Below are 13,568 nucleotides of genomic sequence, written 5' to 3'. Positions count from 1 at the left end.
ACATACCATAGATGGATAAATATCACAATCACTTTGGTCTGGAGACTGCCACATAATAAAGGTTGTTAGTATTATAATTGTCTTACCTTACAAATATGTTAGATACCTTCAAGTCCTCTTAGTATATTCCTGGGAGTATGTGAAATGGTTACTGCAAAATATATTCTATGACTGTTGTATCACTAATGAAGGTCACAGTCAAGCCTATATAGTTTACGTGTTAACATTCCACACATTCATTGGCAAAGTTATTTTAAAACAGACTAAAGAAGATATTTATTATAAACTGAATTGAACATCAATATATGCAAATTTGCTTAAAAGAAAATGTTTAATAGATGTTTCCATTAAAATATTCATCTGTGTATTTCTAATTTTACTTCACTTCATTTTACCCATATGTTTTGGCAATATATTTTTCCCAGACCATGTCTACTTCCAATTTGCTTAAATATCACTTTTCTTCGGCCGGGCGCGGTGGCTTATGCCTGTAATCCCAGCACTTTGGGAGGCCGAGGCGGGTGGATTACGAGGTCAAGAGATCAAGACCATCCTGGTCAACATGGTGAAACCCCGTCACTACTAAAAATACAAAAAATTAGCTGGGCATGGTGGCGCGTGCCTGTAATCCCAGCTACTCCGGAGGCTGAGGCAGGAGAATTCCCTGAACCCAGGACGCGGAGGTTGCGGTAAGCACGCCATTGCACTCCAGCCTGGGTAACAAGAGCAAAACTCCGTCTCAAAAAAAAAAAAAAAATTACTTTTCTTCTTACAATCTTTACACATCATTGAATGTGTTGCTGGCTTCACACTATGCCTATTAGACTTTATATATGAAAATGGCTAAAGACCATTACCTGGGATTGAGAAAGAAAAGCAGGGGATGCATCATTTGCATTTTGTGTCATACTTTCTGTCTTCTGAAATTGACTTTTAATGTCATATTTTCCAGGCCCTGGTACTCCCTAAATCACAAAAAGAAATACATGTTCTTATTAAGATAGGATCTATAGCACCTAAGGGAAGGGTTGGCTAAATATCTGAACCACAGCCACAGAGGTCTTAAGTGAATTCCTATATAATATTACCAAAGCACTTCATTAAAAGGCATGCTGGAACAAACTTAAGAACAGCAAAAAAAAAAAAAAAAGAAAGAAAGAAAAGAAAAAATTTCCTTAGCAAACAGCCCTTGAACCTGAAAACACACTACCTGAAACTTTGCTGCCCTCTACTGATAAAGCTCAGAAAAAATTATCCAGCTCTTCACACGATTAAATACTAAAATGAAGAAAGAAAAATGACTTCTCTAGTTCTTCTATTTAAAAGTATACATCAAATAATTTAATTACATTGATAAAGTACCTTTTATATTTAAAAATTGGTAGATTCAAATTTTCTATTTCATACATACTTAAACTATTTTTCTTTGTCTGAAAGAATTACTCCTTGATTTACTAATTGACTAACTGGCTTACAAATTAGACGTATAGTGAAGTTATATCATTATATCCTGTTATTGCTATCTTTATAATATTTTCGAATCCAACCACTTCTCTCCACCTCCACAACTACCACTCTGATCAAAGGCACCACCATCTCTTACCTGAACTATTGTAAAGGTCCCCTAACTGTCCCCTGCTTCCATCCTTATCCATCTTCAATCTGCTGACATAGGAGCCAGTGAAGGAGCTGTTCCACAATCTGAGTCAGATTATATCACTCCCCTTCTCAAACCCACCCAGTGGTTGCCAATCTCAGAACACAAACCAAATCCTTAATATGGTCTGAAACACACATACACACACACACACACACACACACACACACACACACACACACACGACCTCTCTAACCTCATCTCCTACTACCCTCTCCCTCATTCACTTTGCTACATCTCTTCCTCAAACAGATCAGGTATATATCTGCTTCAGAGGCCTTTGGCAGTCTCTCTGCTTCAAATGTTCTCTGCAGCTTATTCCTTCATTATAATCAGGTCACTACCCAATGTCACCTTCTCAATGAGTCATTTCCAGACCACCTAGTCTAAAATTTCATCACCACCTCCAAACAATTTATGTCCCCTTCTCTGCCTTTTTTAATCTTATCACTTATTACTAACCAGAATATGATTTTCTGCTATACTGTAAGCTCCAGAAAGACAGGGTCATTTTATTTGTTTTGCTCACTGCCATATCTCTAGAGTATAGAAGAGTATCTGGAATACAGTAGGGTTCAGTTAATAGCAAGAAAAATGGATGGACGAATGAATTGAATCCTACATTTTCTTTGACTACATTATGAATTTGATGTTGGGTTCCTATTAAAAATAATGTGGCTCCAAATAAGTGTATTAGCCAATTCTAAGTATTATTTTTGTTTTTGTATTTTGCTTTTTGAGATGAGGTCTCACTCTGTTATCCAGGCTAGAGTGCAGTGGCGTGATCCCACCTCACTGCAACCTCTGCCTCCCATGCTCAAGCAATCCTCCCACCCCAGCCTCCTGAGTAGCGGGAACCATAGGCATGCACCACCAGGCCTGGCTAATTTCTGTATTTTTGGTAGAGGTGGGTTTTGCCATGTTGGTCTTCAGTTCCCCTCAGATCACTTGAACTGAGCTCAAGCAATTCACCTGCCTTGGCCTCCCAAAGTTCTGGGATTACAGGCATGAGCCACTGTGCCTGGTCAGCCATTTCTAATTATACTAAAATATGTAAATCCTATGTATTTTTTTAAACTTGATAATAGTTTGAAAAAAATGTTGTAGAAACTAAATATTTACAAGAAACTAATACAGAAGTATCTTTTATTTTAAATAGATTAGATTCTAAAATGTTATGCAAAAGTGCAAGTCACCTTGGCTCAAATGAGCAGATTTACACCATCATTTGCTGGCTGACAGAAAAGATGCACTTCAGCAATGATATGTAAGATTATTTTTATCTATCAACTTGTCGTGCGTTAAGTTCAGAAGAAAAGAAACTTCTACACAATTCTGTGGCTATATAAACCTACAAAATATGCAGTAAATATAGAAATATAGAGAGCATAACTTCAAATATGTAGTGTTATACTATTTTCTGGAACTATACAGATGTGCTGTATCCCTCTTCTCCCTATACAGTAGTCCTTCCTTATCCACAAGGGATACGTTCCAAGTCTTCCAGTGAATGCCTGAAACTGAGGATAATACGAAAGCCTATATACACTATGTTTTTTTATATATACATACATATCTATGATAAAGTTAAACATATTTTAGGCACAGAAAGATTAATAACAATAATTAATAATAAAATAGAACACTTCTAACAAATACTGTTCATAATTTCACAGATAGAAGATTCATACTGCAGATTTTAGCAACCTCAGCATATAATTTTTTTCTCTCCTTATTGTCAATAACTTTCACTTTTCCAAAGGAAGCACTTTACAACTTCTCCTTGGTGTATCCAACTTGCCAGTATCACTATTCTTGCACTTTGGAGCCATTATTAGTTAAAATAATGGCTTTCAACACAAGCACTGGAATACCCCAACAGTCAATCTGATAACCAAAACAGCTACTAAGTGACTAATGGGCTTCACCTACCAGGCAGGACAAAGCAAGAAGTTGAGAGATTTCATCACACTATGCAGAATGGCATGCAATTTTAAATCAAATTGTTTACTTCTGAATTTTTCCATTTAATATTTTCAGACTGTGGTTGACCATAAATAACTAAAACCATAGGAAGTGAAGGAGCACAAAAAGTGAGAATGCTATATAGGCCAACATGGTCAAAATGATCAGTGACTAACAAACCAGAATTACTTTTCTACTATTTTCAAAAGTTGAATAAGTTTCACTACTAGGGATCATAGGGAAAAGATTACATGTGAATTACAAATGAATATACTTCAACTTAAGAAGACTATTTTGCATAAAAGGACAAATGAAATCTTGAATACTTCAAGAAATACTTTTTCTTTTCTTCTGCTTTTTTGTAAAAATCCTAATGTTACTGAACTTTCCTTCACTAAAATAACATAGAGCAATCAAATGAGGCCCTTGCTTCTAAAAAGCTAGGTTTAGCCACTTAGAAATAAGCTCCAAAATAAGTCTATGAGAACTAACCACTGAAAAGCAGGTCTCCACTTACGACATTATAAATAAGGCAAAAACACTTTGAGAAAACCAAACCTAGGCAAAGATTGAAAATGCTGTGATGTTCATCCTGTTTATCAAAATTGTGACCAACAGACAACCTGCCTAAATATCAATTATACAATTAATTACAAAGCCCTCCCCCCCAGTTCTTATCTTAGACCTAGGGAATCAGAATCTTGTTGAGTATGGGAATCTATTTTTAACGAGCCCCACAGGTGATTCTCAAGCACAATAAAGAACCACAGCCCAGCACAAAATGCACTACCATAGCATCTTTACTAATCACATCTATTCTTTTTTTTTTTTTTACTGCATTTTAGGTTTTGGGGTACATGTGAAGAACATGCAAGATTGTTGCATAGGTACACACATGGCAGTGTGATTTGCTGCCTTCCTCCCTTCACCTATATCCGGCATTTCTCCCCATGCTATCTCTCCCCACCTCCCCACCCCCCCATCCCTCCCCCATTTCCCCCCAACAGACCCCAGTGTGTAGTGCTACCCTCCCTGTGTCCATGTGATCTCATTGTTCAACATCCACCTATGAGTGAGAACATGTGGTGTTTGACTTTCTGCTCTTGTGTCAGTTTGCTGAGAATGATGGTTTCCAGGTTCATCCACGTCCCTACAAAGGACACGAACTCAACATTTTTGATGGCTGCATAATATTCCATGGTGTATATGTACCACATTTTCCCTGTCCAGTCTATCATCGATAGGCATTTGGGTTGATTCGAGGTCTTTGCTATTGTAAACAGTGCTGCAATGAACATTCGTGTGTATGTGTCCTTATAGTAGAATGATTTATAATCCTTTGGATATATGCCCTGTAATGGGATTGCTGGGTCAAATGGAATTGCTATTTCTAGGTCCTTAAGGAATCGCCACACTGTCTTCCACAATGGTTGAACTAATTTACATGCCCACCAACAGTGTAAAAGTGTTCCTATTTCTCCACATCCTCTCCAGCATCTTTTGTCTTCAGATTTTTTAATGATCGCCATTCTAACTGGCATGAGATGGTATCTCAGTGTAGTTTTGATTTGCATTTCTCTAATGACCAGCGATGATGAGCATTTTTTCATATGTTTGTTGGCCTCACATCTATTCGAAGGAAGAAGACCCAAGTCTTGAAAGTATTGTGCCATGGAAACAAAGTTTAAAAATTATTTGTTTATGGCATCTTTTCATCTGTAACCTAATAAAAAATGGTTTTCTTTCTCTAAAAACTGAGGTATAAACTTCCATTTGATCACATTAAGTGCAGGGACTGGAAAACTGGGAAACAACAGTTTAAACTTTATTCCTATACCATCATCAGTAATGATTATTACTAACATTTTTTTCTTTCAATAGGTTTTTGGAAAACAGGTGTAATTTGGTTACATGAATAAGTTCTTTAGTGGTGATTTCTGAGATTTTGGAGTACCTATCACCCAAGCAGTGTACACTGTACCCAATGTGTATTCTTTTATCCCTCATCTCCATCCCACTCTTTTCCCTGAGTCCCCAAAGTCCATTTTATCATTCTTATACCTTTTGAGTCCTCATAGCTTAGCTGCCACTTATGAGTGAGATTGGGTTTCTATTCCTGGGTTACTTCACTAGAATAATGGTCTCCAATTTCATCCAGGTGGCTGTGAATGCCATTATTTCATTCCTTTTTACGGTTGAACAGGATTCCATGGGAGGTGTGTGTGTGTGTCACATTTTATCTACTCATTGATTGATGGACATTTGGGCTCATTCATATTTTCGCAATTGCAAATTGTGCTGCTATAAACATACATGTGCAAGTATCTTTTTCGTATAGTGATTTATTTCCTCTGAGTAGATACTCAGGAGTGGGACTGCTGGATCAAATGGTAGATCTACCTTAAGTGTTTAAAGTAATCTCCACACTGTTTTCCACAGTGGTTGTATTAGTTTACATTCCCAACAACAGTGGAAAACTGTTCCCTTTTCACAACATCCATGCCAATATCTAACATTTTTTTATTTTTTTATTATAGTCATTCTTGCAGGAGTAAGGTGGTGTCACATTGTGATTTTGATTTGCATTTCCCTGACAATTAGTGATACTCAGCATTTTTTCATATGTTTCTTGGCCATTTGTATACCTTCTTTGGAGAACTGTCTTTTCATGTCCTTTGCCCACTTTTTTATTAAATTGTTTTTTTCTTGCTGATTAGAGTTCCTTATAAATTCTGAGTATTAGTCCTTTCTCAGATGTAGAGATCATGAAGATTTTCTCCCATTCTATGAGTTGTCTGTTTTCCCTGCTGATTATTACTTTTGCCGTGCAGAAGCTTTTTAGTTTAATTAAGTCCCATCTATTTATCTCTGTTTCTGTTGTTTGCTATTCGGTTGTTGGTCATAAAGTCTTTGTCTAGGCAAATGTCTAGGAGTGTTTTTCCAATGCTATCTTCCAGAATTTTTAGGGTTTCAGGTCATAGATTTAAGTCTTTGATATATTTTGAGCTGATTTTTGTAGATGGTGAGAGATGAGGATCTAGTTTCATTCATTCACATGTGGCTTGCCAGTTATCCCAGCATTATTTGTTGAATAGGGTGTCCTTTCCCCACATTATGTTTTGTTTGCTTTATCAAAGATCAGTTGACTATAAGTATTTGGGTTTATTTCTGAGTTCTCTATTCTGCTCCACTGGTCTATGTGCCTATTTCTATATCAGTGCCATGCTGTTTGGTGACTATAGCCTTGTAGCATAGTTTGAAGTCAAGTAACGTAATGCCTCCATGTTTGTTCTTTTTCCTTAGTCTTGTTTTGGCTATGTGGGCTATTTTTGGTTCCATGTGTTGAATTTTAGAATAGTTTTTCCTAGTTCTGTAAAGAATGATGGTGGTATTTTAATGAGAATTGCATTAAATCTGTAGATTGCTTTGGCAATATGGTCATTTTTACAATATTCTACCCATCTATGAGCACGGGATGTGTTTCCATTTGGTTGTATCATCTATGATTTCTTTCAGCAGTGTTCTGTAGTTTTCCTTGTAGATGTTTTCACTTCCTTAGTTAAGTATATACCTAAGGGTTTTTTTGTGTGTGTATGTTTTGTTTTTTTTTTTTTTTTTTTTTGAAGCTATTGTAAAATGGTTGAGTTATTGATTTGATGCTTAACTGTTGCTGTATAGCACTGTTGGTGCACAGCAGAGCTACTGATCTGTGTACATTAATTTTGTATCCTGAAACTTGGCTGAATTCATTTACCAGTTTTATGAGCTTTTTGGATGAACCTTAGGGTTTTTTAGGTGTATGATAATGTTATCAGCAAATAGTGATAGTTTGACTTCCTCTTTACCAATTTGGATACCTTTATTTCTTTTTCTGGTCTGATTGCTCTGGCTAGGACTTTGAGTACTACATTGAGTAGAGGTGATGAAAGTGGGCATCCTGATCTTGTTCCAGTTCTCAGGGGGAATGCTTTCATCTTTTCCCTGTTTAGTATAATGTTTCCTGTGGGTTTATCATAGACGGCTTTTATTACCTTAAGGTGTGTCCCTTCTATGCCGATTTTGCTGAGGGTTTTAATCATAAAGGAATGCTCAATATTGTCAAATGCTTTTTCTGTGTCTATTGAAATTTAAATTCTATTTATGTAGTATATCATAGTTATTGACTTGCAGATGTCAAACATTCTCTGCATTCCTGATATGAGACCCATTTGATCATAGTGGATTATCTTTTGTATATGCTGTTGGACTCTGTTAGCTAGTATTTTGTTGAGGATTTTTGCATCTGGATTAATCAGGGATTTTTGTATTTAGTTTCATTTTTTTATTATTTCTCTTCCTGGTTTTAGCATTAGGGTGATACCAGCTTCATAGAATGATTGATCCCTCTCTATCTTGTGGGATAGTATCAATAGGATTGGTACCAATTCTTTGAGTGTCTGATAGAATTCGCTGTGAATCCATTTGGTCTTAAACTTTTAATTGTTGGTAGCTTTTTAATTAGCATTTCAATTTTGCTCCTTGTTATTGGTCTGTTCAGGGTTTCTCTTTATTCCTGATTTAGTCTAGAAGGGTTCTCTATTTCCAGGAATTTATCTATCTCCTCTAGATCTTCTAGTTTACATGAGTAAAGATGTTCACAGTAGCCTTGAATGATCTTTTGTATTTCTGTGTCATCAGTTGTAATACTTACTGTTTCATTTCTAATTGAGCTTATTTGGATCTTCTATCTTCATTTTTTCATTAATCTCACCAACTGCCTATTAATTTTATTTATCTTTTCAAATAACCAGCTTTATGTTTCATTTATCTTTTATATTGTTTTATTGTTGTTGTTGTTTCAATTTCATTTAGTTCTGCCCTATTTTGGTATTGCTTTTATTCTGCTTCTATATTATACAAGTTTTCAGAGGTTAAATCATTTTTTTTCAATTGTACTTTAGGTTCTGGGGTACATGTGCAGATCATGCGGGACTGTTGCATAGGTAAACACATGGCAATATGGTTTGCTGCCTCCATCCCCCCATCACCTACATCTGACATTTCTCCCCATGTTATCCCTCCCCAACATCCCCACATTGCCACTGTCCCTCTCTTGGCACCCCCCAACAGACCCCAGTGTGTGATGCTCCACCCCCTCATGTCCATGTATTCTCATTGTTCATCACCTGCCTATGAGTGAGAACATGTGGTGTTTGATTTTCTGTTCTTGTGTCAGTTTGCTGAGAATTATGGTTTCCAGATTCATCCATGTCCCTACAAAGGACATGAATTCATCACTTTTTATGGCTGTATGCTATTCTATGGTGTATATGTGCCACATTTTCCTTGTCCAGTCTACCGCTGACGGGCATTTGTGTTGGTTCCAGGTCTTTGCTATTATAAACTGTGCCGCTATGAACATACATGTGCATGTGTCTTTATAATACAATGATTTATAATCCTTTGGGTATATACCCAGTAATGGGATTGCTGGATCAAATGGAATTTCTATTTCTAGTTCCTTGAGGAATTGCCACACTCTCTTCCATAATGGTTGAACTAGTTTACACTCCCACCAACAGTGTAAAAGTGTTCCTATTTCTCCACATCCTCTCCAGCATCTGTTGTCTCCAGATTTTTTAATAATCGCCATTCTAACTGGCGTGAGGTGGTATCTCAATGTGGTCTTGATTGGCATTTCTCTAATAGTCAGTGACGATGAGCATTTTTTTCATGTTTCTTGGCCTCATATATGTCTTCTTTTGAAAAGTGTCCATATCCTTTGCCCTCTTTTTGATGGGTTTGTTTGTTTTTTTCTTGTAAATCTGTTTTAGGTCTTTGCAGATTCAAGATATTAGCCCTTTGTCAGATGGATAGATTGCAAAAATTTTTTCCCATTCTGTTGGTTGCTGGTTCACTCTAATGATTGTTTCTTTTGCTGTACAGAAGCCCTGGAGTTTAATTAGGTCCCATTTGTCTATTTTGGCTTTTGATGACAATGCTTTTGGTGTTTTAGTCATCAAGTCGTTGCCTATGCCTATGTCCTGAATGGTTTTGCCTAGGTTTTCTTCTAGGGGTTTTATGATGTTAGGTCTTATGTTTAAGTCTATAATCCATCTGGAGTTAATTTTAGTGTAAGGCATCAGGAAGGGGTCCAGTTTCTGCTTTCTGCACGTGGCTAGCCAGTTTTCCCAACACCATTTATCAAACAGAGAATCCTTTCCCCATTACTTGTTTTTGTCAGGTTTGTCAAGGATCAGATGGTTGTGGATGTGTGGTGTTGCCTCCAGGGCCTCTGTTCTGTTCTATCAGTCTATATCTCTGTTTTGGTACTGGTACCATGCTGTTTTGATTACTGTAGCCTTGTAGTATAGTTTCAAATCAGGTAGCATGATGCCTCCATCTTTGTTCTTTATGCTTAGGATTGTCTTGGCTATGTGGGCTCTCTTTTGGTTCCATATAAAGTTTAAGGTGATTTTTTCCAGTTCTGTGAAGAAGGTCATTGGTAGCTTGATGGGGATAGCATTGAAACTATAAATTACTTGGGAAGTATGACCATTTTCAAGATATTGATTCTTCCTAACCATGAGCATAGAATGTTTTCCACCTGTTTGTGTCCTCTTTTATTTCCTTGAGCAGTGGTTTGCAGTTCTCCTTGGAGAGGTCCTTTACATCCTTTGTTAGTTGTATTCCTAGATATTTTATTCTGTTTGTACCAATTGTGGAGTTGTGCATTATTTGGCTCTCTGTTAGTCTGTTATTAGCGTATAGAAATGCCTGTGATTTTTGCACATTGATTTTGTATCCTGAGACTTCGCTGAAGTTGCTGATCAGTTTCAGGAGATTTTTAGGCTGAGATGATAGGGTCTTCAAAATATACAATCATGTTGTCTGCAAATAGAGACAATTTGACTTCCTCTTTTCCTAATTGAACACCCTCTATTTTTTTTTTCTTGCCTAATTGCTGTGGCTAGAACTTCCAATACTATATTGAATAGGAGTGGTGAGAGAGGGCATCCTTGTCTAGTGCCAGATTTCAAAGGGAATGCTTCCAGTTTTTGCCCATTCAGTATGATATTGGCTGTGGGTTTGTCATAAATAGCTTTTATTGTTTTGAGATATGTTCCTCTGATACCTGCAATATTTTCAATATTCTTATATTTGTTCAAACCTGTTTTATGGCCTATCACATAGTCTACCTTGGAGAATCTTTCATGCGCTGATGAATAGAATGTATATTCTGCAGTTGTTGGAAAATATCTGTTAATTCCATTTGTTGTAGGGTATAGTTTCAGTCTATTGCCTCCCCTTTCCCCTAGGAATGTGGCTTCCTGAGACCTGAGCTGCAGTGAGTATTGTTTCTCTTCTAGATCTATGCATCCAGCAGAGCTACTGGGCTCCAGGCTGGTACTGGAGAGTGAATGCAAAGAGTCCTGTGATGTTACCCATCTTCAGGTCTCCCAGCCTTGAATACCAGCACCTACTCTGGCAGAAGTAGCATGGTAGTAAAGTGGACTCTGTGAAGATCCTTGGTTGTATTTTTGTTAAATGTGCTGGTTCTGTGTTGGTTGGCCCTGAGCTAGAAGGTGGTGCTTTCAAGAGCAGATCAGCTGCAGTTGTATAGGAAGAAATAGGTAGTGGTGCAGCCATAGAGCTCCCAAGAGATTATATCCTTTGTCTTCAGCTACCAGGGCAAGTAGAGAAAGATCATCAGGTTTGGGCAGGGTTAGGCATGTCTGAGCTCAGCCTCTTCTTGGGTGGGGCTTGTGGTGGGCTCTGTGAGAGACAGGAATGTAGTTCCCAGGCAAATGGAGTTATATTCCCAGGGGTATTATGGTTGTCTTTGCTGTGTCACACAGGTCACCAGAAAAGTGGCAGAAAGCCAGCAGCCACAGACCTCACCCCACTCCCATGCAGGCCACAGCCCAAAAGGCCAGTCTCACTCCCACCACTGCCACTACCACACCCCCGGCAAAAGCACTGAGTTTATTTCCAGGCAGCCAGTGAACAGGACTGAGAACACACCCAGGTCTACAGGCCTCCAAGCTGAGAAAGCAAGCTGACTCACAGTTCCTTGGCTGTCCCACAAAGCCTGTAGTGGTAATCTACATCCTTCATTGTGCCTGTGAATTCTCTTGGCTTTCCTGGTATGTTTCTGCAGTAGTTCTTGGAACAAAAGTACACAGTGTGGGTCTACCCACACTGCTCTGTCTGTCCAACTGGGAGCTACGAGTTTACAAGTTAGTCCTACCTTCTATCCACAATCTTCCTTCTGGATTGTCTTTTTTAAGTCAGATTACATTTTAAGAAGATAAATTGATAGAAAGCTAAGATTGCTGACTAGACACAACCAGATGGAACATTTGCCACTGAGAAACCAGGACATCAGGAAGACTAGCACATCCTAAGTAGATCTTCAAAGGGATGGCACTAAAAATGGACAGATAAAGAATATCAATGTTGAACTAAAGTGGAAGGAAGCTGGGAACCCCGCAAGAGGTTACCACACACGAGGACTGAAGACTAGCACATCCTAAGTAGATCTTCAAAGGGAAGGCACTAAAAATAGACAGATAAAGAATATCAATGTTGAACTAAAGTGGAAGAAAGCTGGGAACCCCGCAAGAGGTTACCACACACTAGGACTGAAGACTAGCACATCCTAAGTAGATCTTCAAAGGGAAGGCACTAAAAATAGATAGATAAAGAATATCAATGTTGAACTAAAGTGGAAGAAAGCTGGGAACCCCGCAAGAGGTTACCACACACCAGGACTGAAGACTAGCACATCCTAAGTAGATCTTCAAAGGGAAGGCACTAAAAATAGACAGATAAAGAATATCAATGTTGAACTAAAGTGGAAGGAAGCTGGGAACGCTGCAAGAGGTTACCATACACCAGGACTTATTTCTCGTCCCCAGTGACTCCTAGAACACAGAAATGAGCCCAGTAGACTGAGCCCACCTGATATGGTTTAACTGTGTCCCCACCCAAATCTCATGTTGAATTGTAATCCCCATGTGTTGAAGGAGGACATGGTGGGAGGTAACTGTATCATAGGGACAGATTTCTCTCTTGCTGTTACCATGATATTGAGTGAGTTGTCATGGGATCTGATGGTTTAAAAGTGGGTTGCACTTCACCTTTCATGATCTCTCTTCTGCCTCCATGTGAAGAAGATGCTTGCTTCCCCTTCACCTTCTACCATAATTGTAAGTTTCCTGAGACCTCCCACTCATGCTTCCTATTAAGCCTGTGGAACTGTGAGTCAATTAACTCTTTTCTTCTTAAATTACCCAGTCTCAGGCAGTTATTTCTGGTAGTATGATAAAGAACTAATACATCACCTTATACCGCAATGAAACCCCCAAGTGCATCAAAGAAGATAAAAGCAAAAAAAAAAAAAATAGTAATAATCCAAAGGATAGCAACTTCAAAGACTAAAGGAATAACAGCACATACAGATGAGAAAGAACCAGTGAAAAAATTCTAGCACCTGAAAACCCAGAGTGTCTTCTTAGCTACAAATGAGTACATTCATTCTCCAACAGTAGTTATTAACAGGCTAAAATGGCTGAAATAAAAGAAATATAATTGAAAATATGAGTAGAAATGAAGATCACTGACATTCAGAAAAACATAGAAATCCAACTTAAGGATTCAAAGGAATGCAATAAAACAATAGAGGAGATGACAGACAAAATGGCCATTTTAAGAAAGAACTAAACTGATTTGATAGAACTGAAAAACTAACTTCAAGAATTTCAGAACACAATCATAAGTATTAACAGCAGAATTGACCAAAATGAGGAAAATCCTCAGTGGTCAAAGACAAATTCTCCAAAATAACTCAGTTAGAAAAAAATAAAGAAAAAAGATTAAAGAAGAATCAACAAAACCTCTAAGAAACATGGAATTATGTGAAGAGGCAAAATCTAGAACACAGTGCCATTCCTGAAAGAAGAGA

General features: G+C 37.8%; 1 protein-coding gene and 1 long non-coding RNA gene across 4 annotated transcripts in view; one reads left to right on the top strand and one right to left on the bottom strand.

Moving 5' to 3' along the window:
• The window catches only part of STPG2 (sperm tail PG-rich repeat containing 2), a 613,616-nt gene that overhangs the window by 474,921 nt on the left and 125,127 nt on the right, over window positions 1-13,568 (bottom strand). For all 3 annotated transcript variants that reach the window (XM_032239554.1, XM_032239555.1, XM_032239556.1), the window contains one exon: window positions 858-965. In XM_032239554.1, the coding sequence (XP_032095445.1) occupies window positions 858-965 (108 nt within the window). The remainder of the gene's footprint in view (window positions 1-857; window positions 966-13,568) is intronic.
• LOC116524386 lies at window positions 2,303-5,822 on the top strand. The gene is made up of 3 exons (XR_004257307.1): window positions 2,303-2,313; window positions 4,696-4,707; window positions 5,724-5,822. It is a non-coding gene; the product is annotated as an uncharacterized LOC116524386 (long non-coding RNA).

The sequence above is a fragment of the Sapajus apella genome, unplaced genomic scaffold, assembly GCF_009761245.1.
Source record: "Sapajus apella isolate SASKATOON/1434 unplaced genomic scaffold, GSC_monkey_1.0 scaffold45, whole genome shotgun sequence".
NCBI classification, from domain to species: domain Eukaryota; kingdom Metazoa; phylum Chordata; class Mammalia; order Primates; family Cebidae; genus Sapajus; species Sapajus apella.
Note: the sequence above shows the minus strand (reverse complement) of the source record. Positions and strands in the feature narration are given on the sequence as shown.